Below are 25600 nucleotides of genomic sequence, written 5' to 3' on the forward strand. Positions count from 1 at the left end.
TCTTTCTCTACATCCTCACCAGCATCTGCTGTCACCTGAGTTTTTGATCTTAGCCATTCTGACTGGTGTGAAGTAGAATCTCAGGGTTGTTTTGATTTGCAGTTCCTTAATAACTAAGAATGTTGAACATTTCTTTAGGTGCTTCTTGGCCATTCAAGATTCCTCAGTTAAGAATTCTTTGTTTAGCTCTGTACCTCATTTTTAAAATAGGGTTATTTATTTCTTTGGAGTCTAACTTCTTGAGTTCTTTGTATATATTAGATATTAGCCCTCTATTGGTTGTAGGATTGGTAAAGATCTTTTCCCAATCTGTTGGATGACATTTTGTCCTATTAACAGTGTCCTTTGCCTTATAGAAGCTTTTCAATTTCATGAGGTCTTTTTTGTCGACTGCTGATCTTAAAGCATAAGCCATTGGTGTTCTCTTGAGGAAATTTCTCCCTGTGCCCATGTGTTCAAGGCTCTTCCCCACTTTCTCTTCTATTAGATTCAGTGTATCTGGTTTTATGTGGATGTCTTTAATCCACTTGGACTTGAGCTTTGTACAAGGAGATAAGAATAAATCAATTTGCATTCTTCTACATGCTGACCACCAGTTGAACCAGCACCATTTGTTGAAAATATTGTCTATTTTCCCACTGGATGGTTTTACCTTCTTTGCCAAAGATCAAGTGACCATAGGTGTATGGGTTCAATTCTATTGCATTGATCTACCTGCCTGTCTCTGTGCCAATATCATGTGGATTTTACCACTATTGCTCTGAGGTTCAGCTTGAGGTCAGGGATGGTGATTCTCCCCAAAGTTCTTTTATTGTTGAGAATTTTTATTGTTGAGAATAGTTTTTGCTATCCTGGGTTTTTTGTTACTCCAAATTAATTGAAAATTGCTATTTCTAACTCTATGAAGAAAGGAGTTGGGAATTTTGATGGGAAATGAATCTTTAGATTGCTTTTGGCAAGATGGCCATTTTTACTATATTAATCCTGTCAACTTATTAACATGGGAGATCTTTCCATCGTCTTTGCTCTTCTTTGATTTCTTCTTCAGAGACTTGACATTTTTGTCCTACAGATCTTTCACTTGCTGGGTTAAAGCCACACCAAGGTATTTTATATTATTTGTGGCTATTGTGAAGGGTGTTGTTTCCCTAATTTCTTTCTCAGTCTGTTTATCCTTTGAGTAGAGGAAAGCTACTGATTTGTTTAAGTTAATTTTTTTTAAATTTTATATTTTATTTACATTTAAGATGCCATCCCCTTTCCACATTTCCCCTCCCTAGAACACCCCTGTCCCATGCCCCCCCTTTCCTTTTTGCTTTTATACGGTTTTTTAAAAATGTTAATCAAAGGATTTATAAGTTTGGCAATGCTCAATCAGAAGCGTAACCCAATACCCAACCTAGATATAAAAACTATCTTTGACTGGTGGAGATATGTGAACATCTGCCTCCATGCCCCCTCTCTCTTCCTCTCATCACCTAGCTTCTCCTCTTCTTCATCTTCTCTCCTTGTTCCATCTCTTCCTCTCAGTACTCCTTCCCACTTAGCTCCTCCTACATATCACTCTTCCTGTTAAAGTAAAACTTTTCTCTCAAAATACAATTAGAACATACTTATTCCTAATTGTACCAGTGAGGTACAAGATAGTCCTAATACTCAGTCCATCATTTTGTTGACTAACCAGAACCTCTGTCATCTATCCTAACTAAAACACTTACTTTTGATCCTGGCTTTTTGGCTTTAGAATGAATGTCAGCTGAAAACCATCTACTCAGATCTTTTCTCTCAAAGTAAATAGCCAGGATTGGTTATGAGACTATAGGTCTTCAACCCCATCAGAAATCCAGAATGACTGAGTTAACTGAAGTTATGGGAAGCACTAAGCATAGCTTCTAAAACTTAGCCAATTTATAGAGACCACCTGAAAAGCCCCTATACTACCGAACGTTGGAGCATCAAATCTTCAGCCTTCTGGCCCAGAATCATCTGACAGACCTTAGTGATGCAGGATTATTAAGGGCTGATTACTCTGTCTAGGCAGATATAATCAGTCGACTATTCTGCATGTGTGTCCTTTTCTGGACAGTAATTTGTCTGTAGATGGAGAGAGGCAATTCTTGCCTAGTGGCTGTCACCGCACAACTAGAGTATCTCCCAGGATGCTCAATTTCTTCTTAGAATCCACGACAGGAAGCTGTCAGGAGCAGGCAGGTCTCTAATCAAAATGAACATTAATATATAAATATTTGTAGCGTCAGTTTTATGGACTTCTGATGTTTTGAAAACCAACTATCCATGTAAGGTAACCTGGACTGTTGTCTGTTCACTCCTCTCAGCTATTTCTAAATAATATATGGAAAACACCCTAACAATAAACTCAAAACCATGAATTTGCTATAGTCCCTTAACTCATAGGTTAACCGTCCCAAATCAGTTAAAAAAGGGCTGGGTCTAGGCCTTGTATTCCTAAATGTGTTATACAGGCACAATGCCCATGGGAGTATCAATATTCATCTCATTTTTATATTAATAAGGGGCTCGTACCAATGAAAACCTTAAATTTGAAATCAAAGTAAATTTTGTACCATTTAAGAAATTATAACTTAATCTTGATAATAATTATACAGATTTCTACCAATAGGTTATGGCTATGCAATAAGTCCTAGCTAATTCCCCCCTGTTCCAACAAAACCACTACTTTTCCCTAGAAAGACAGACCATTATTAACCACATTAGTCCCCAAGCTCAGGGAATAGGGGCGCTGACTCTTCTTTAACTTCTTCAAGCTGATTAAGGGCGTTGAGATTTTAGAAGAGGAGTGGGGGGAAGAGTAAGTTGATAAGCCTCTGATGTTGTGTCTTCACTGAATCCAGATGGAATTCCAGGACATCGGAGGTTTGAGCAGGTCTGCTCAGTATGCTTGATGAGTAGATACACCAAGGCTGTGTATTCTCCAATATACAATTCTCAGAACAAGTTTTAGTATCAAGAAAAAAAAATTTCCCACCCCCAGTGGGCTGACATTTTTTTTTTTAAAGATGTTGGTTCTGACGACTTTTTTTTTCACTTGTTAAAATTGGTTGTAGTATTTACGTTTCAGATTTTATCCCCTTACTGTACTTCCTCCCACCACCCAGAAACCTCCTATCCCATCCCCCTCCTCATGCTTCTATGAGGCAGTGACCGCACCTACTCCCCCTCACTATCCCCTCCTCACCCTCACATCCCCCCCCCCCCACTGTGTGTTCATTTTTTTTTATGGGACCAAGAAACTCCTCTCCCACCTTTGTCCGACAAGGCCATCCTCCCCTACATATACCTCTGGAGTCTTGGGTCCCTCCCTATGTGTTCCCAGGCTGGTGGTTTAGACCCTGGGGGGCTCTGGTTGTTTGGTATTGTTGCTTTCCACCTGGGGTCACTAACCCTTTCTGCTCCTTCAGTCCTCTCACTAAGTTCTCCATTGGGAAACCCCTGATCATATCAGTGGTTAACTGTGAGCATCGTCCTCTGAGTGTGTTAGTCTTTGGCAGACCTCTAAGGAGACAGCTATATCATGTTCCTCACATTATGCACTTCCAGCCATCCACAACAGTGTTTAGCTTAGGTGGCTGTACATGGGGTGAATACCCAGGTGGAATGGTCTCCTGATGGTCCCTCCTTCAGTTTCTGTTCCATGTTTTGTTTCCCTATTTGCTCCCTTGAGCATTTTTGTTACTTGTTCTAAGTAGAACTGAGGCATCCCCTCTTGGTCTTCCTTCTTCATGAGCTTCATGTGTTCTGCGAGTTGAGTCTTCGATAATCCAACCTTTTGGGGCTAAAATCCGTGGAGATATGTTTGTGTAGCTACCTTCTTTTACGGTTTTTGGAAGATTACTTTCTTGCTTTTTCTAGGTTGTAGTTTCCCTCCTTGTGTTGGCGTTTTCCACCAATTATTCTTTGAAGTGCTGGATTTGTGTTGAGATACTGTGTAAATTTGGATTTGTCATGGAATATTTTGGGTTCTCCATCAATAATGATTGACAGTTTTGCTGGGTATAGTAGTCTGGGCTGGCATTTGTGTTCTCTTAGGGTCTGTATGATATCGGTCCAGGATCTTCTGGCTTTTATGGTCTCTGGTGAGAAGTCTGGTGTAATTCTTATAGGTCTGCCTTTATATGTTACTTTGCCTTTTTCCCTTACTGCTTTTAGTATTTTTTCTTTGTTTTGTACATTTGATGTTTTGACTATTATATGGCGGGAAGTATTTCTTTTCTGGTCTAAACTATTTGGAGTTCTGTAGGCTTCTTGTGTATTTATGGACATCTCTTTCTTTAGGTTAGGGAAGTTTTCCTCTATAATTTTGTTGAGGATATTTACTGGTCCTTTAAGTTGGGTGTCTTCCCCCTCATCTATACCTATTATCCTTAAGTTTGGCCTTCTCATTGTGTCTTGAATTTCTTGTATATTTTGGGTTAGTAGTTTTTTGTATTTTGCATTTTCTTTGACAGTTGTGTCAATGTTTTCCATGGTATCTTCTGCACATGAGATTCTCTCTTCCATCTCTTGTATTCTGTTGGTGATACTTGTGTCTATGACTCCTGATCTTTTTTTTAGGTTTTCTATCTCCAGGGTATTGTCCCTTTGTGATTTCTTTATTGTTTCTACTTCCATTTTTAGATCCTGCATGGTTCTGTTTAATTCCTTTTCCCGTTTGGTTGCATTTTCTTGCAATTCCTTAAGGGATTTTTGTGTTTCCTCTTTAAGGGTTTCTATCTGTCTACCAGTGCTCTCCTTAAGTTCTTTGAGAGTGTTATTTATGTCTTTCTTAAAGCCCTCTATCATCAACATGAGAAGTGATTTTAATTCTGAATCCTGCTTTTCTGGTGTGATGGGGTGTTCAGGGCTTGCTCTGATGGGGGAGCTGGGTTCTGATGATGCCATGTAACTTTGGTTTCTGTTGCTCAAGTTCTTGCTCTTGCCTTTTGCCATCTGGTTAACTCTAGTGCTGCCTGTACTTGCTGTCTCTGACTGAAGCCTGTCTTTCCAGTTATCTAGCTTGTGTCTGATCTCCTAGGGGTCCAGATGTCTCTGTGATCTTTTCCAGCTGCACTGATTACAGTGGTACCTCTAGGATGCCTCAGGATATGGTGCCTCCAAGGTAGTAGTCCACTAGGTGTCTGCTGTTCTGGGTGCAGTGTCTCCTCTAGAATATCTCAGGATATGTTGTCTGATGCTCTGAGTTCAGTTGTTCCTCTGTGGCTCTGGGTTGAGTGGACCTTCCAGTATGTCTCAGGTGGAATCCGGGGTCCACACAACAGCAGACCTGGCAGAGGTCTGATCCAGGCCTCAGATCTGAGAACTAGTTTCTAAGACACTGTCCAAGTTAGAGTGCCTGGGATCCCTGCTTCCTCTGGGTTCTTGGAGGTTGGGGGCAGAGCTGCCACCCAAGATCTGCTCAGTGCTCTGGCCCAGACCGGAAGGGGTAAGTTAATTTTTTTTATCCAGTTACTTTGGTGGAGTTGTTTATCAGCTGTAAGAGTTCTCTGATGGAAAATTTCCCTGATGATTAAGGATGTTAAACATTTCTTTAGGTGCTTCTTGGCCACTCAAGATTCCTCAGTTGAGAATTATTTTTTTATCTCACTTAAGTATGCTATCATATCATTTGCAAATAGTGATATTTTGACTTCTTCCTTTCCTATTTGTATCTCTTTGACTTCCTTTTGTTGTCTAATTGCTCTGGCTAGAACTTCGAGTACTATAGTGAATAGATAGGGAGAGAGTGGGCAGCCTTATCTCATCCCCAATTTTAGTGAGATTGCTTCAAGTTTCTCTCCATTTAATTTGATGTTGGCTACTGGTTTGCTGTATATTGCTTTTACTATATTTACGTATGGGCTTTGAATTCCTGATCTTTCCAAGACTTTTACCATGAAGGGGTGTTGAATTTTGTCCAATGCTTTCTCAGCATCTAGTGAGATAATCATGTGGTTTTTTTTTTCCCCTTGAGTTTATGTAGTAGATTACCTGGATGGATTTCTGTATATTGAACCATTCCTGTATCCTTGAGATGAAGCCTATTTGATTGTGGTGAATAATCATTTTGATGTTTTCTTGGATTTGGTTTTCAAGAATTTTATAGTGTATTTTTGCATCAATATTCATAAGAGAAAATGGTAGGAAGTTCTCTTTCTTTGTTGGTCTTTGTGTAGTTTAGGTATCAGTGTAACCGGGGCTTTATAAAAAGAATTAGGTAGTGTTCCTCCTCTTTCTATAGTTTGAAGAATATTGGTATTTGGTCTTCTTTAAAGGTCTGATAGAATTCTGTACTAAAACCAGCTGGTCCTGGGCTTTTTTTTTGGGGGGGGGGAGACTTTTAATGACTGTTACTATTTCTTTAAGGGTTATGGGACTGTTTAGATGGTTTATCTGATCCTGATTTAACTTTGGTACGTGGTATCTGTCTAGAAAATCGTCCATTTCATCCAGATTTTCCAGTTTTCTTGAGTATAGGCTTTTGAAGTAGGATCTAATGATTGTTTTGAATTCCCTTGGTTTCTGTTGTTAATCTCCCCTTTCATTTCTCATTTTATTAATCTGGATACTGTCTCTGTGCCCTCTGGTTAGTCTGGCTAAGGGTTTATATGTCTTGTTCATTTTCTCAAAGAACCAGCTCCTGGTTTTGTTGCTTCTTTGTATAGTTCTTTTTGCTTCTACTTGGTTGATTTCAGCCCTGAGTTTGATTATTTCCTGCTGTCTACTCCTCTTGGGTGTATTTGCTTCTTTTTGTTTCAAAGCTTTCAGGTGTGTTGTCAAGCTGATAGTGTATACTCTCTCCCGCTTACTTTTGGAGACACTTAGAGCTATGAATTTTCCTCTTAGCACTGCTTTCATTGTGTCCCATAAGTTTTGGTATGTTGTGCCTTTATTTTCATTAAATTCCAGAAAGTCTTTAATTTTTTGCTTTATTTCTTCCCTGACCAAGTTGTCATTGATTAGAGCATTGTTCAACTCCCATGTGTATGTGGGCTTTCCATTGTTTTTGTTGTTAATGAAGACCAGCCTTAGTCCATGGTGATCTGATAGGATGCAAGGGATTATTTCAATCTTTTTTTATCTGTTGAGGTTGTTTTGTGACCAATTAAATGGTCAGTTTTGGAAAAGGTATCATGAGGTGCTGAGAAGAAGGTATAGTCTTTGTTTTAGGATGAAATTTTCTATAGATATCTGTTTAATTCATTTGTTTCATAATTTCTGTTAGTTTCACTGTGTTTGTTTAGTTTCTGTTTCCATGATCTGTCCATTGCTGAGAGTAGGGTGTTGAGGTCTTTCACTATTATTGTGTGAGGTGCAGTTTGTGCTTTGAGCTTTAGTAAAGTTTCTTTTATGAATGTGGGTGCTGTTGCATTTGGAGCATAGATGTTCAGAAGTTAGAGTTAATCCTGGTAGATTTTTCCTTTGATGAGTATGAAGTGTCCTTATTTATCTTTTTTGATAACTTTTGGTTGAAAGTTGATTTTATTTTATATTAGAAAGGCTACTCCAGTTTGTTTCTTGGGACCAATTGCCTGGAAAAAATTTTCCAGCCTTTTACTCTGAGGTAGTGTCTGTCTTTGTCACTGAGGTGTGTCTCCTGTATGCAGCAAAATGCTGGGCCCTGTTTACATATCCAGTGTGCTAGTCTATATCTTTGGGGGGGGGTGGAATTGAGTCCATTGATATTAAGAGATATTGAGGAAAAGTGATTGTTACTTCCTGTTAATTTTGTTGTTAGAGGTCTAATTATGTCTGTGTGGCTATCTTCTTTTTGATTTGTTGAAAGAAGATTACTTTCTTGCTTTGGGTGTGGTTTTTCTCCTTGTGTTGGAGATTTCCATCTATTATTTTTGTATGGCTGGATTTGTGAAAAGATATTGCTTAAATTTGTTTTTGTCATGGAATATCTTGGTCTCCCCATCTATGGAAATTGAGAGTTTTCCTGGGTATTAGTAGCTTGGGCTGGCTTTGTGTTCTCTTAGCATCTATATGACATCTGTCTTGGATCTTCTGGCTTTTAGAATCTCTTGTGACAAGTCTGATGTAATTCTCATAGGTCTGCCTTTATATGTTACTTGACCTTTTCCCCCTAGTGCTGTTAATATTCTTTCTTTGTTTTGTACATTTGGTGTTTTGATTATTATGTGTTGGGAGGAATTTCTTTTCTGGTCCAGTCTATTTGGAGTTCTGTAAGCTTCTTGTATATTCATGGGCTTCTCTTTCTTTAGATTAGGGAACTTTTTTTTTTTTTAATTTTGTTGATGATATTTTCTGACCTTTTGAGTTGGGAATCTTCACTTTCTTCTGTACCTATTTTCCTTAGGCTTGTGTCCTGGATTTGTTGGGTTGGAAGCTTTTAGCATTTTGCATTTTCTTTGACTGTTGTGTCAGTGTTTTTCATGGTATCTTCTACAGCTAAGATTCTCTCTTCTATCTCTTGTATTTTGTTTGTGATGCTTGGATCTATGACTCCTGATCTCTTTCCTAGGGTTTCTACCTCCAGAGTTGTCTCCCTTTGTGATTTCTTTATTGTTTCTATTTCCATTTTTAGATCCCATATGGTTTTTTTTCAATTCCTTCACTTGTTTGGTTGTGTTTTCCTGTAATTCCTTAAGGGACTTATGTGTTTCCTCTTTAAAGGCTTCTACCTATTTACCTGTGTTCTCCTATATTTCTTTAAGGGAGTTATTTATGTCCTTCTTAAAGTCCTTTGTCATTATCATGAGATGTGATTTTAAATCAGAATGTTGCTTTTCTGGTGTGTTGGGGTATCCAGGGCTTCCTGTGGTGAGAGAACTGGGTTCTGATGATACAAAGTGGCCTTGATTTCTGTTGCTTATGTTCTTGTACTTGCCTCTTGCCTTGTAGTTATCTGTGGTGTTATCTCTGGTCTTGCTGCTTCTGACTGGAGCTTGTCCTGCTTGTGAGCCTGTGAGCCTGTGATTTTAGGTATATCAGCACTCTCCAAGTAGGATTGAGGTGAGGAGTTCTGTGGCACAGGGTTAGCTCCAGGGTGTAGATGGAAACTGGAAAGATCTTGTCCCTGGCTGCTTTGTGGTTCCTGTTACTCTGTATAACTGATTTTAAATATACTTTACTTGTGTTTAGTTATTTGTTTCATGTTTTACCTTGAAAACATATACAGGAGGCTAAACAAAGCTTGTTCTTGTAAATGAATCTTTTTAAAAAAATAATTTGATCATTTATAAGATGACTATTAATCTATAAGTCTTAATTATCTTTAACAGTTTACAGTGAGGTAGTGGCTTTTATAAGATCAAGATTTTACAGTTTTATCTCTGATAAGCTTAGTCTTAAATTATTTTTATGAAACAGGGTTTCTCTGTGTAGCCCTGTCTGTCTGTCTTGGAACTCACTATATAAACCAGGGTGGCCTTGAACTTACAGAGAGCCTCCTGAGTGCTGGGACTAAAGGTATGTGCCACCAAACTTGGCTTAAAACAAACTTGTATTCATGCACACAGGATGTTTTCCCCTAAGGGAGGGTTCAAGAGGTCAACATTGGATGTGAAAAAGACAGTTTTTATAGTTCAGGCATAGGGGATTTCCAAATGGGGGATTTGGTGGGCAAAATAGGTGGGGTTACAGAAGTAGCACATAAGCATAGCAGGTTAGTCATAATGACCTCCTGAAACAAAGGTATGATTACAAGGTGGGCATAACTACAGGTAGTCATAACAACAGGTAGTTATAACAACAAATAGTCATAACATGGTAGTCATAACAAACTTTTGAAACAAAGGTAGGGTTACAAGACAGTTGTAATAACTTTTTGAGGCAAAGGCATGGCTGCCATTTCCTGGAACAAGCAGTACAGAACCATTTGTAGGTGAGGTTACACATAGGGTATAGATTTAATCTGCTTTAATTTAGGTTTAGTGTCTAGTTTGACTTTACTATAAGATGGCTTTCAAGTCTAATATGAAAGCAGTCTGGCTTTTCAAAATGTCTATCTACCACCAACAAACCAGGATGATTCCACCAAAGTCCAACTTAGGGAACCAAAGAGTTTATTGTGCTCTCTTAAGGGGCATGGTGAGGGGTTACTTACAGGGGAATGGGTGACCCCAAAGCGGGTGCAACACACCAGAAAGTCTCATCCAGCATGGACGACAACTTCCCCATAGGTGCACTGACAACATACTCACTTGAGCTAAACTTCGAGCCGATGTACACTCTAGCACCTCCAAGATGATACTGAGGCTGTGTGCACTTATTGTAGAATTATATACAGCTGGCTGAGAGGTACTAGCTAGGGTGGCTGGTATCTTATGTGAGAGGCCAGTGGCCTTCCCCACTCAGGGCCAATTTTGAGAATCTTTTGCAAATTAGTTACAGCTGTGCTGATGATTTTGTACTTGAGGGTAATGTTACAACAGGGGGAGAAAGAGATGGAAGTTCTGAGTTTGCCTCCTATCTTAGACTTAGCTAATCTTTCCAGCCTAAACTGGTACTATGATAGAGAGAAAGGAAGCAGCTCGTGATAGAGGATACTGATTGGTCAGATTCTGTGTCACCTCTCATTCCCTAAAGGAAATGGATGCAGGGAGAGGTAAAAGAATAGATAGTCTCTGGGCTGGGGAGCTGCACCCAGAGATACTCTAATGACCTGGCCACTCAAGCCTCTGTAAAATGATATACCAACACAGATTCAAATCTCAGTTATAACCTCTCCTCCACCAGTGTCAAGAAGGCAAGCCTCTTTTTCCTGTCCACTTTCCTAATTCCATCAGAGAAGGACTCTAGAACTACCTCTACTTTGAGAGATGGGGCCAAGGAAACTCTCCAACAGCATTTGTAGCTGCTGTGGTCATTTCTATAATTGGCTGTGAGACACCATCTCCCCAAGCTCCCTCCTGAGTGGAAGACAACACTTCCAGCTGAGTCACTGGAGGGAAATGGGGACGGATCTTTTCAGAAAGAAAATAAAGGAAGCAAACAAGTAAGAGTAATAGAAACTTAAATGAGACCCAGAGGCGATTTGTTGCCCCCAGATTGTCCTGAGCACCATTCTAGGAATTTAAACCAGTGCATTCATCTGCAAGCCTGTTGCTATGGGAGCTGGCCTAGTTTATGCCCAGCCAAGGAAATAAGCCCAGCAAAGCTACCATGTGAGGAGTCCACATGGATGATACAGGGAATATGAAAATGGCCACATTGTTTTGCTTTTCACTGAGTAATGAATGTGTGTGTCCCAAGGATTTAAGTGTTAAAGGCTTGACTGGTAGTTTCAGGCACGTTGGGAGATGGAGGAGCTTTCATGGCCTTGTGAGAGAAACACTCTCACAGACATTGCCAGAGCTTTGTCTCCTAGGTGAGGCTAGATCTTGTCAAGTTGACAGGATATTAGTCATCATACCAGGGATACAGAACTGGGTTCAATCTGAAGTACTATTGCCCAAACTAAAATGAACAGAAGAATGCAAAATGATATGTTAGATCATGCAGGCTTAGATTTTCTAAAACCTACTTTAATAAGGGTTCTTAAATGCTTTAACCTCTCTTCTAGCCCACAACTCACCAGAGGTAGGGGAAAGGAAAGGTTAGTCGGGCAAAGGAATATGTGGATCTGTTTAGAAATGGTTCTTTGGGGGCAATTCCAATCTTTGTTGTCAGGATATCAGCAGTTCAGTTCACATGAATTGACAATGGTAGCTTGATGCACTCAGAAACACCATTAACAAATCAGCAATGGTAGTACAATCCAGAAGAAACCCAGAGGCTCTGCCAATTGACCTGAGTCCACACAAGCAGCCAGAGGCCTCCAGAATATCATGAGAAGTTCTCTCTATGAAGTCACAACAAATGATGATCAGCAAAGAAAGCAAGGTGAACCAATGCCACAGCATTGTCAGTGAAGACCAGTGTCAGGAAAGCCCAGTGAAGACCACCAAAGAGTGGTAAGGCAAGCCAGTGCCACTGCATCGTCCACTGCCTGTTAGGCTATACTTACCTTCTTTCCAAACATCACTTGTTCTCTCCAGAGTCCCTCTACCAAAGCATTACATACCCTTCTTCCAGGCAGCTTCTAGATAAACACCACATGTCTGTTCTCAGAAAAACAACCTCTCATAAGACAAGTTCTAGAAAAAGCCATACAACACAACTGAATCTCCAAAGAAACCATAAATTTCTACTTCAGGATCATGCTACCAATAACATTTCAGACTAGAGCAGCCTCCAACGTTAGCATTGTCTGCCTCATAGTATAGTTTAGTTTCTAGGTGACAGTACAATGTGAATATTGCTTCCAGCATTCACTGGCTCTGAGACCTTACATCACCTAAATGTACAAAATGGGTCAAAAGAATGGCCTGAGAGAAGGATCAGGGTTGTTAAGTGTACAGAGAAACAGAAAGTGCTTTCTGGCACATGGCAAAGGCTTAAAAAGATACCACAGCAATGATAGGGTTGGTGGTTTAGCTCAGAGGATAAAAGTTTGCTTCACTAACCTGTTGGATCCAAGCTCAATCCCCAAACATATTTAAAAGCGGAGGGAAAAATCCAGTCTATAAAAGCTATCTTCAGACTTCGTACATGTACTATTGCATGTATGACTCCTCATTATGCACACAAACATATGCAAACATATATAACAAAAAATAATTAAAAGTAGTAATTGCTATGATTACTGTCAAATTTCTTTAAATTAGGACTTATAATATTTTTAATATTATGCAGAATACAGCTGATATAGTTTGTGACACCATAAAAATGGGGTTTAAGTGACTATTATAAAATTAAATATACTATCACTGTTGCTGTAGAGATTATTATTTAAATTCTAGGTGGCACTTTGCTTCATAACCTTAATAGCCTCAATCATCAGGCTTATATAAAATACTAGCAATCGTGCCCATTTGATCTGGCAAGAAATAACAGTTGTTTCATTGTTTGCCAGCGCAGTATGAATAGATTTTAAAAAATTGTTAATGCCTTAGTTTAAAGAAACAATTTAAAGATGTGTATATGTATGCACATACACGTATATTTGTACATATTTGCATACATGTGTGTGCCTCTGAGTGTGTGTGTGTGCGCGCGCGCGCGTGCGCGCATTTGGAAGCCAGAGGTTAACCTCACATGTCTTCTCTGTTGCTCCCCATTCTGATGTTTTGAGACAGGGTATTTCATTGGCCTGGAACTCACTGGTCTGGTTAGGCCAGTGAATCACAGGATCTGTGTCTGTCTTCCCAGGGTTGGGTTATAAGCTCTTGCTACCATGCCTGCCTTTGTCAGTTGGGTTCTGGGGATGGAACTCAGGTCATTTTATCAATTGAACTATCACCTATTCAGTCTTTGATGAATGTCTTCAAACACAGAACACAGTGACTGGCTCACTTAGGAGAGGGAGCTTTTCTTCAAGAGTTGGTAGTAAATAGTTTTGCCTCAGATGATCCCACCAGGTGCTTTGCTCTGTTGTAGCATAGAACAGCAATTGAGACAATATATGACAAGTGTGCACGGCCCTGTTCCACTGGCACTTTCTTTATGGGCACTGAAGTCAGAATTCTGTGTCATTTTCACATCTTGATCTGTTTTTCTCCCTCAAGCATTTGGGAATGTAAAAACCATTTGTGACTCACAGGCTGGAAAAGAGAGGCAGCTGGTGGGTTGGATCAGCCTCTAGGCCATAGTGTTCAGAGCTCACTTTCACAGATTCTGTCTCCCCCCTTCTTCCCTACTTGTCCCTTTTTTGAGACAAGGTCGTATATAGTCCAGGCTGGCCTCAAACTTGCTATGTAGCCAAAGATAACTTGAACTTCTGATTCTTCTGCCTCTATTTTCAGAGTGCTAAGATCATAGGTGTGTGCCACCATGCATGGTTTATACACTTACGGGAGCCAAACTTCCCAGCTGGACTCAAAATAGCTTTTTCTGACACGGGCTCTCAGTGATTCATGCTGGAGTTTTCTAGACTTGGGGTACTGTGGGCAGCATATTCCACTCACACCCACACCGGAGTCTAGGCTTTTCCACCCTTCCCCAAATGTAACCAAGCACCTCCAGTGTAACTCGTCATTCCAGGTCATTTTTTTTTTTTAGTAGGGTGATGATGGTGCCTTGCTTTTATATGAGTATGCGTGTTCGCGTGTTCATGTGTACATGTACAGATGCACATGGAGGTCAGAGGTCAAGGTTAGGTATCCTTCCTCATTTTGTGTTTCTGAAACAGGTTCCAGAATGAGTGACCCTGCTAGCCTGGCTGGCCCTACCTGAGAACACAGACAAAGGTGTGCTGCCATACCCAGCATTTATTTCTTAAGGGGTTTCTGGGGCTTTGTCATGTCCTTCTGTTTCTGCGGCAAGGCACTTTACTGACAGCCCATTTCCTTGCCCTCTGACCCTATTTTTACTGGGAATGACGTCATCACCTAGCACCTTTTCTTCCTATGCTCTGTTAAACTGAGACAGTGACACTGCAGTGACAGGTGCCCACCGCAAGAACTATCAAGCAAGACACTCAGCATAATCTTTACTCAGACCTGGATCAGGGCTTCACACCTAGTTTTAACCGTCAGCTGTGATGCTAGGGCTCCTGTCAAGAGGTGCTCTGGCTCCCCGGGGTTCAGTCCCCACTCATTTACCTGTCCAGTGGTACTGTGTGAGAGCACCAAGCTTGGCAACACTTTACTCTGCACAGAAACACAGGAAGCAGAAGCTATGAAGTCACTCGTGGCTAAAACGTCTAAAGAAATTGCTAATCTCTCTTTCTGAGTCTCTTTCTCCCCAGATGCCCATTATAGCTCCACTGAGTACACTTTTTTATTTGGTTTCCTGACCATCTCTGCATGACCAGAGCCTTCTGCTAATTCTTGAGTTGCTATGCAAGTTGGAAGTTGGGGAGTTATCATAAAAATTCTTGATTCACAGCTCAGGGTGGATTTATCATTGTCTGGATTCATAAAGGAAATTGAAAAAAAACATGAATAATACAGTGAACAATCACACTGCAGAGTATTAGTTGTTTATGCTGTCCTAATTGGCCAATTATCTTATTATAAGGTTGTTCCCACAGTTTTAACTCAACAGCCAGAAGAACATGCTCTTTTTTTTTTTTTTTTTTTTTTTTTTTTTTTTTTTTTTTTTTTTTTTTTTTTTTTAAATTTCATTTACTTTGTTTTTAGAGCTGGAATATCAGGTAGTCCAGGCTGGCCTCAAACTTGCTCTGTAGCCAAGGATAACCTTAAACATCTGATCTCTCTTCAATCACCTACCTAAACCTTAGGTTACAGGCACACACAACCACATCTGGTTAATGCTGAGAATCAAACCTAGGACTTTGTGCATGGTGGATGAGCACTCTACTGACTAAGCCAGAACAGCTCTCTTGAACATTTACTTATATGGTCCCAACTAGCCTCAGGAATCAGTCTGAGTCCCTCTCGCTTAGGCCTAGAACTGTGTCAGAGTGGCCCAGTGACTCACTGAAGGTTATCTGGAAGTGTTGGGGAAAGGAAGGACATTGAGTAATGCAAAATGACATTACACACAGTCCAGGAATCCATCAAGACTCAAGTGTCATCTCATTTACAGTGCCAGCTCAGTGGTAACACATACATTATATACAGGAAACCTTTTTGGAAATCCCACTTGGGAGCTGCACCTTCTGTCTGTCACAAAGTCTCAGGAACATTCTATATGGTGATAAATCTTTGCCCTGGGGAGGGTGTTCAGATGACAAGCTGGACCTTGTGTGATAAATGTCTCCAAGGTGTTATACAGCCAAAGAAATAGGCAGATGGATATGGTACCACACAGAGTTCAATAAAGAGAGTGAGGCTTAGCAAGCAGGTCATGTCAGCAGTTAGCAAGAATCAGAGCCAGGATTTGGGTCCAAGTCTTTTCCCTCCACCTTAATCACAATGCTGACTATACACTCAACCAGTTTTCGGTTATTGTAATGAATATATGAGGCAAAGCAACTTATAAAGAGAACAAAATGGGAACTGAGGAGATGGCTCAGTGTTTGCTGTGCAAGCATGAGGTTCCAAGTGTGGATCCTCAGCACAAACATAAGAAGGTGTGTAAGATTATATTGTTAAGACTATAGTCCCGCAGGGCGGTGGTGGCGCACGCCTTTAATCCCAGCACTTGGAAGGCAGAGGCAGGTGGATTTCTGAGTTCGAGGCCAGCCTGGTCTACAGAGTGAGTTCCAGGACAGCCAGGGCTACACAGAGAAACCCTGTCTCGAAAAAAAACAGACTATAGTCCCAGCACTGGAAGACAGAGACACGACAATCACTGGGGCTCTCTGGCCGGCCAGCTGAGCCTGCTTGGTGAGTTCCATGACAATAAGAGATCTTGTCTCAAAACACAACACAACGCAACACAAACAAACAAGCAAAAAACAAGGTGAGAGTGGGAGAGATGGCTCAGTAGGTAAGAGCTGCTATTGCAGAGAATCTGAGTTGAATCTGGGTTTGGTTCCTGGAACCCATAGAGCAGCTCACAACCATCTGTAACTCCAGTGCCAGGGTTCTGACTCCCTCTTCTGGCCTCTGTGTGCACAAGGCACACATTTGGTATATAAGCAAACAAAATAAGTAAATCTAAAAAGATAAGTAAAATCTTAAACAGAAGTCCCCAGGGCTCCAGCTGCCATTGCTATCACAAAGCTTCCAGGAGCTGAGTCACTCCAGGGGTCCACATGCCTCCTGAGCACCCCCAGCAGCAGCCACAAGAGCTGAGTGCCAGGCATGGCTGGAATGGGCCAACAGGTTCAGCCATTTATCCTGAGAATCTTGTTACCCAGGAACAGAAGAAATGAGGTAGGTAGGAGAAATTAACAATGGAGAAACTGCTGTTGGGTTGATCAATCAAGTGATTGATTGAGTTTTTGGGACAGGCTCTCACTGTATAGCCCAGGTTAGCCTTTTAGTCCTCCAGCCTCAGCCTCCCTTGGACAGGGAAGTTGGCTCAGATATTTTGGTCATCCTGATAAGCCCTTTAGAAATAGTGATCATGGGAGTGTTCTTGAAGTTTTGTCTATTGGCTTGCTTGTTCTTTGTATTTGTGTTTATTGTCTTGCTTGTGTCCTTGACTATTTGCATCTATTGTATTGCTAGTTCCTCAACCTAGAACTGACCTTAATACATGCATGCAATTAAAATGGTAGACAAGCAAAAAAGAGGAGGGGGGATGGTATAGAGGGTTTCTAGAGAGGGGAAATTGGGAAAGGAGATGGCATCTGAAATGTAAATAAATAAAATATCCAATAAAAAAAGAAAAATAGTTATACTTTTAGATGTGTCTAACAAAAAGAAAGATAGATAGATAGATAGATAGATAGATAGATGATAGATAGTTGATACATAGATAGATGATAGATAAATAGATAGATTGATAGATAGATGATAGATAGATGATAGATAGATGATAGATAGATGATAGATAGATAGTTGATTGATAGATGATAGATAGATAGATAATGTCCTACTCTAAAATCCTTGAAAAGCATGACCATTATTATATTTAAAAGAAAACAGAGCACAGACTGAGTATCCAAAACGCCTAATGATCTGAAAAGATGCTCCCAGAAGATTAGAAGACCTTTTGGAACACTTTGAATCCTGGGCTTTTGAATTAGGGATGCTTCAACACATAAAGTCTATGACTATGGTCCAAAATCTGAAAAGCTCCCAAATGTGAAGCAAAATCTGTCCCAAGCATTTCAGATGGACAGCCCACCTGTGTGTTGACTGCATTGCCCTCAGAACATACAAACAGGCTAATAGGCATGGTGATTGTGAGGGTTAAGATTACTGTCGAGTTGATAGCTTCTGCAAGCAGCCAGGAGACAAGCCTGTGGGCAAGTGTGTGCAGAACTACCTAGAGGTTAACAAAGGAGACCCACCATGAATGTGCTGTCACTACAGGCTGGGGTCCTGGACTGAATTACAAGGGGAGTGAGCTGAGCACCAGCTCTCCTCTCTTTGATTCCTGGTGGCAGATGCAATGTGATCAAATCTCTCCACTCCTACCAATGTGCCCTCCAACCATGACTGTCCCCTCAAGATGAGAGTCCAAATAAAGTCTGCCTTTCTTTCAAGACATCAGTTGTTTGGGAAAATTATTAAAGAGCACCCCAAGGATTAGGATAAACCAGGGTTAAAGGCCATGTCTGGTTACATAAAAAAAAGACTTCAAACCTCAGCAAGGCAGATGCAGAAAGTAAACAGATGAGACCTTACAAGGTGCTCTTTGTTCAGTCTGAGCATGTGCGATAGAACCTAACATTCTAGGACACTCCCTCCTGGTATTTCCCCAAAGGCAGACATCCATTAGCTGACAACAACTGGACACTTGAGGAGGGTAAATCATGAGAAGAGACCAAGGGAGTGTCCAGGCTGGCTCCGGAAGATGGGCGCATTTCACCATTGAGTTTAGTTACTTTTAGATGAGCATGCAGTCTTTAATTTCTTTCTTTATTTCTTTTCTGACCAAGTTACCATTGAGTAGAGCATTGTTCAGTTTCCACATATATGTGGGCTTTCCATTGTTTTTGTTATTATTGAAGACCAGCCTTAGTCCATGGTGATCTGATAGGACGCAAGGGATTATTTCAGTCTTTTTGTATCTGTTGAGGCCTGTTTTGTGACCAATTATATGGTCTATTTTGGAGATGGTACCAGGAGATGCTGAGAAAAAGGTATATTCTTTGGTTTTAGGATGAAATGTTCTATAGATATCTGCTAAATCCATTTGTTTCATAACTTCTGTTAGTTTCACTGTGTATCTGTTTAGTTTCTGTTTCTGTGATCTGTCCATTGCTGAGAGTGGGCTGTTGAGGTCTCCCACTATTATTGCGTGAGGTGCAGTTTGTGCTTTGAGCTTTAGTAAGGTTTCTTTTATGAATGTGGGTGCCCTTGCATTTGGAGCATAGATGTTCAGAATTGAGAGTTCATCTTGGTAGATTTTTCCTTTGATGAATGTGAAGTGTCCTTCCTTATCTTTTTTTGGTAACTTTAGGTTGAAAGTCGATTTTATTTTATATTAGAGTGGCTACTGCAGCTTGTTTTGGGGGACCATTTGCTTGGAAAATCTTTTTGCACCCTTTTACTCTGAGGTAGTGTCTGTCTTTGTCACTGAGATGAATTTCCTGTATGCAGCAAAATTCTGGGTCCTGTTTAAGTATCCAGTCCATTAGTCTACATCTTTTTATTGGGAAATTGAGTCCATTGATGTTAAGAGATATTAAAGAAAAGTGATTGTTGCTTTCTGTTATTTTTGTTATTAGAGGTGGAATTATGTTTGTGTAGTTAACTTCCTTTGGGTTTGTTGGAAGATTACTTTCTTGATTTTTCTAGGTTGTAGTTTCCCTCCTTGTGTTTGGAGTTTTCCATCTATTATCCTTTGTAGGCTTGATTTGTGGAAAGGTATTGTGTAAATTTGCTTTTGTCATGGAATATCTTGGTTTCTCCATCTATAGTAATTGAGAGTTTTGTTGGGTAAAGTAGCCTAGGCTGGCATTTGTGTTCTCTTAGGGTCTATATGTTATTAGTCCAGGATCTTCAGGCTTTTATAGTCTCTGGTGAGAAGTCTGGTGTAATTCTTATAGGTCTGCCTTTATGTGTTACTTGACCCTTTTCCCTTACAGCTTTTAATATTTTTTTCTTTGTTTTCTGCATTTGATTTTTTATTATTATGTGATAGGAGGATTTCTTTTCTGGTCTAGTCTAATTGGAGTTCTGTAGGCTTCTTGTATGTTCATAGGAATCTCTCTCTTTAGGTTAAGAAAGTTTTCTTCTATAATTTTGCTGAAGATATTTACTGGCCCTTTAAGTTGAGAATCTTCACTCTCATCTATACCTATTATCCTTAGGTTTGGTCTTCTCATTGTGTCCTGGATTTCCTGGATGTTTTGGGTTAGGAGTTTTTTGCATTTTGTATTTTCTTTGACAGTTGTGTCAATGTTCTCCATGGTATCTTCTGCACCTGAGATTCTCTCTTCTACCTCTTGTATTCTGTTGGTGATACTTGTGTCTATGACTCTTGGTCTCTTTCCTAGTTTTTTTTTTTTGTTGTTGTTGTTGTTTTTTTTTTTTTTTATCTCCAGGGTAGTCTCCCTTTGAGATTTCTTTATTGTTTCTACTTACATTTTTAGATCCTGGATGGTTTTGTTTAATTCTTTCACCTGTTTTGTTGTGTTTTCTTTTAATTCTTTAAGGGATTTTTTTATGTTTCTTCTTTAAGGGCTTCTACCTGTTTACCTGTGTTCTCCTGTATTTCTTTAAGGGAGTTATTTATGTCCTTCTTAAAGTCCTCTATCGTCAACATGAGAAGTGATTTTAAATCTGAATCCTGCTTTTCCAGTGTAATGGGGTATCCAGGACTTGTTATGGTGGGAGAACTGGGTTCTGATGATAGCAGGTAACCTTGGTTTCTGTTGCTTATGTTCTTGTGCTTGCCTTTCACCATCTGGTTATCTCTAGTGCTACCTGCATTCAGCGTCTCTGACTGGAGCCTGTCTCTCCTGTTATCTTGATTGTGTCAGAACTTCTCAGAGTCCTACTCTCTCTGTGATCTTGTAATCCTGATCTCCTGGTGGAAGAACTCCTGGGACTCTGGCTGCCTCTGGGATCCTGAGATCCTATGATCCTGGGTATGTTAGAGCTCCTGGGAGTCCAGCTTTCTCAACTACTCTGAGTGCAGTGGATTCTCCTTTGCTCTGAGTGCACTGGTTCCTCTAGGATGGATCAGGATATGGTGTCTTCATGGGAGCAGACCACCTAGGAGTCTGCCCCAGCAAAAAGGACCAAGGGAGGGGCAGAAGAGGAGTGGTATTTGGGAGGGTGGGGTTTGGGTGGGTGATGGGTCCAGAGTGCTCCAGGCTCCCAGCTGCAGTTTTGGGGTGTAGGGTTGTGGGGGAGGATTCTTACCTGCTGTTCTGAATGCAGTGGCTCCTCCAGGATGGGTCGGGTTAATGTGTCTTCACAGGATCAGACCAGCTAACAGTTTGCCCCAGCAAAAAGGCTGCATTCTTATTTTGCGGAGGAAGAAAATATTTGGCAGGGAAGGGACATTAGACATCATGTAGCTGATGATTTAGAGCAAGTTTTAGTAACTCCCCTTTCTGGCCCTTGATAGATTCCATTTCCATCCCCACAGTTCCCTACACCTCTGCTGCTTCAGGGCCTGGCTACTGATGCTTTCTGAGAGAGTGTCACCCTGACCCTGCTAGCATGGGGTGAGGACAAGAGGTGCAGGTTAAGCAAGTACACTGGTCCCTCAAAGGACCTTGTGACCATATATGGTGCACAGCATTCATTCCTTATGACTGATAGTGTAGGGGACCTGGTCACAGAGCTGAGCCAGAGTGACTGACAGACAGCCTAAAGTCCTACAGAAAGTGAGGGGTAGACCTGGAGCCCTAGACTGTACCATCAAATTTCATTCATCCCATGACACCCTTCAAAAACTGGTTACCCAAAGCCATCTGAATGTCATAATTAGTGTGTATGTGTGTGTTACATGTGCAAGTGTGTACATACACATGGGAGCCACTTTTTTTTTTTTTTTTTTTTTTTTGAGACTGGGTCTGTCACTAAACCTGAAGTTTATCAATTCAGTTAAGCTGGTTGGTCAGCCATGCCTCTCATACCTGGTGCTGGTGTTACGGATGTCTGTTGTTATGAGCACACTATGCCAGAAACATTGATGAACATGTCTGTGCCTTCCCACAATGTCAGTTTTGTTAAATAACAATAAATTAATAAAGTTTATATATTTCATTGACAGCAAATTGCCATACCACATGCCTTGGTAGCCTGGCTGAGGTGAATGCAAGTTTTATTTTAGTCTTAACTATAAATGTTAATTCTCAGATCATGGTAAATATATCTATGTATAAATACACATGGGTTACAGAATGATTGCTAGCCAAACAGGCTGCAGCAGAGTTCAAGAGTTTTCAGAAATGGGCTGAGAAAAAGTCTATATTACTAAGACGATGAACTGGAGGTGCCTGCTCCTGGAACTGCTGGAGTCAGGTTAGAGAGCAAAGCTGCAGAGTTCAGCTGTGAGGTATGGTAGGGAAGCAATAGTCAGGTCCAGGACACATGGCGATAGGTAGACTGGCAGTCAGTCAGCATCAGTGCAGGGGAGGGGCTGAGCCTGAGCTTCGGGTACAGCTGAGTTCTTGCCCTTAACCCACATGCCATGTATCAGATGACAGATCCTGTGTCACCTGGCCATCTCAGTGTTTAGGTGCTTGTTACTTTGTGATCCATGCAGTGGAGTCACCTCTTCCTTGGTCTGATGTGTGTGGTAAGTTCTTGAGCCAAGTTTCCTGATAAGATTGTAATGTACCCATGTGCTTTCATAGTCTCATTTCAGTCTTATAGAAACACAGGGATAAGTCATTTATCAGTTGTGCTGGGCGGGTAGTACCTGGCAGATGCTGTCATTTCTGGTTTCACCCAGGGGCAGTCATCCTTTTCTCTCAAAATAGAAACAAAAGATGCTTGTAAAATGGATTATTCTAGGGCAAGGCATGAATCAAAAGACCACTGTTTTATACAATATGGAGTAAGTTAGAGCAGGGACACCTGGGTCTCAGCACTTGACACACCCATGTGGGTGCTTGGGTTGCAAACTCAAGGCCTTCTGCTTACATGGTAGCTACCCCCTCCCAGCCCCCTCCCAGCCCCTTCCCAGCCCCCTCCCAGCCCCCTCCCAGCCCCCTCTTAGCCCCCTCCCAGCCCTAGTTTAGTTTTTTCAACCTATCCTATCTCCTCTTTCCAGTAGAACATTACTGTTCCAGTCTAGGAGGATCTTGGCATTAAGCCTAGAGCAATGGGAACTTGAATATGATTGTGGGGGTGTTGGGTGGTGGGGGTGTCTGAAACACAACCACATGGCTCTGAGGAGACCTTTGTCCGGCCCATAATGCTGAGAAGTTTACTTCATATCCTCAGTATGCATCTTTACTCTTCCCCAGCCTCAGGAAGTTGTGTGGAAGAAATTAGCACATACCTCTTAACATAAGTTGTCTGCACCACCCATAAAGGCCTCAGAATATTTCATCTTTTATCCACCCCTATTTCTTCTGAAAATGTAGCCAGGTGGAACTGCTTCAATGTGTGTAGAGGGTTGCCTTTGGGGACTGTCATTGAAAACCATATATGAGACCACTTAGAATTCTTTACTTTGGGAAACAATTGGTAATATGGCCCAGGATCTCACAGCACTGCCAGGAAGCAGCTGAGGACTGGGGCATACACATGATGTGTACTGAGGAAGAAGAGCAAGGAATGACAAACCCAGACTACAGAGCAGGGGCTGCACGGACATGTTTAATGGTTTATACATGTATATGTTAACATTTTGGTAGATCTTTGTTAGTCCATTTAAATATGTTTGAGGCTGGAAGGTTGGCTCAGAGGTTAAGAACATGTACTGCTCTTGCAGAAGACCAGAGCTCAGCTCCTAGCATTCACATCAGGCGCCTCACAACCTGTGACTACAACTGCAGGGGAATGTTACACTTCTGTCTGCATGTAGGTAATTTTACACAGAGGCCAGGTGCAGAATCGCCCTCTTCAGTGTCATGCTGGAGCTCAGTAAGTTTGGACTTGGGATTTCAGATATTTGGATTAGGGATTCTTATCCTCGATCACCACAGTGATGTTCCATGGACTACCCTAGGGAGTGATGACAGGCCTTGGAAACACTTGGAAGGCAGAGGCAGAAGGATGGGAGTTCACAGTCATCCTTGGCTACATAGGAGATTCAAGGGCAACCTGGGCTACATGAATCGTAGTGTCAAAAATGAGCAAACCTATACCTTGTGTCTATATGTCTCTTTTTTTTTTCCAAATGTGATAAGTTTTTTTTTTTAATGAAAAAGAAAAAGGAAAGCCTGAAGGGGTTCCTATTAAATATGATTGGTGGCTCTCTCTGGGTATTGTGGTTATGGATAACATTTTTATTATATTCATTTATTTATTTATTGTGGGGGCAGGGCACATATGTGCCACATGAATGTGTAGAGGTAAGAGGACAATGGGGGGGGGGAGTTCTTTCTTTCCATCTTGTGTGTTCCAAGGCTTGAATTCAGATCATCAGGCTTGGCAGCAAGAGCTTCCCCTCCCCACCAGCTCTGAAATTTTTTTTTCTGTGTCTTTTTTTTCCTACCAGCGTCCTCTGAATCTCCCACAAGAAAGCTATGTTACTTTGTATTACTATTACTTACATTACTTAGTAGAACCTTAAAATAATTAAAACACAGAGTTTTCTTTTAGACTTATCCTTAGTCATTGTGGAGTGGGTATGCAGAGTTGTCATGGTCAAAGAGACAAAACCAAAGGGCTGGGGCCAGACAGGGATGGACAGTGCCTGAGAAAGTTCCCACAAGCCTACTGAGCCTGTGCAGAAGGTTCCACATCTGTCTTAGTTTGTTTTCTGCTACTGTGGCAGAATACCCCAGGAACCCATGATTTGTAAAGAAAAGAGGCTGATTCTAGTGAAGACTAGAAATCTCGAGCCTGGGTGATGTCTCATGCTGCATCATAACGCAGATGACGCTAAGGTAGCAGGTGCATGCAGGAATGGTGAGCAAGCTGGAAAATGAGACATGCGTTATGACAAGCTGCTTCCTAGGCAACCCAGGCCTGAGGAGGAGTGTACCTTGGTCATTTGTAATCATGTCTCACAGACCCCATCTCTCTTCATTCCATTATCCTGGGAACACACAGCACCATGGGTTTCCTGGTTTTGGAAGGTTTCACACATGCTGTCAGCCCAGTCATATGTCTGTCCCTGCGGTGTGTCATGGCTGCCAGGGCATGGCTGTTCCCCAGAGCAATAGCATAGTTTTCCCTGTAGAAATTTTTATTTTTTGGAGAAAGAGGATCTCACTGTTTCCCGGATGGGACTTGAACTCACAGCCTTCCCACCTCAACCTCCCTGCTAGCTGGGATGAGAAAACACACCTTCTATTTCTGGTGGGAATTTTTGAAAGCCCTGGTGGCCTTGGAGTCCTGACACTAGTCTCCTGTCCACACAGGTCAGCTGGACATCATCTCCATGGCTGAGACCAGCATGATGCCAGAGGAGATCGAGCTGGAAATGGCGAAAATCCAGCGTCTCCGTGAAGTCCTGGTCCGTCGAGAGTCAGAACTCAGGTTCATGTGAGTGAGTGGGGAAGCAAGGGTCAAAGTATGGAGGACAGAGGCAGCTTGGAGAGCATGGGGTGGGGTGGGGGGAACTGAGCATCACACACTAAGACTGAGCCCATAGAAGCAACAGGAAAACCCCTTATACCACATGCTCTCAGAAGCAGCCTGGATTAAACTAACTTCCTCCTTCCTTTTTTCTTTCCTTCCTTCCTTCTGTTTTCATTTTTGGTTTTGTTTTTTCAAGACAGAGTTTCTCTGTGTAACAGCCCTGGCAGTCTTAGAACGTACTATATAGACTAGGCAAGCCTCAAACTTACCTGCCTTGGCCTCCTGAGTGCCAAGACCAAAGGTGTTGCCACCATACCCAGCAAACTCAGTTTTCTTAATTAAAATAATATATATATTTTTAAAAGGAATACTAACAACTTGCAAAAATACATCCT

At 41.3% G+C, this 25600-nt stretch overlaps 1 protein-coding gene across 2 annotated transcripts in view; it reads left to right on the forward strand.

Annotated features, from left to right (window-relative positions):
• Nucleotides 1-25600, forward strand: part of Bmerb1 (bMERB domain containing 1) — a 185915-nt gene that overhangs the window by 48687 nt on the left and 111628 nt on the right. For both annotated transcript variants that reach the window (XM_034508063.2, XM_034508064.2), the window contains exon 2: nt 25046-25169. In XM_034508063.2, the coding sequence (XP_034363954.1) occupies nt 25046-25169 (124 nt within the window). The remainder of the gene's footprint in view (nt 1-25045; nt 25170-25600) is intronic.

This window comes from Arvicanthis niloticus, chromosome 6, assembly GCF_011762505.2.
Source record: "Arvicanthis niloticus isolate mArvNil1 chromosome 6, mArvNil1.pat.X, whole genome shotgun sequence".
In the NCBI taxonomy this organism is placed as follows: Eukaryota; Metazoa; Chordata; class Mammalia; order Rodentia; family Muridae; genus Arvicanthis; species Arvicanthis niloticus.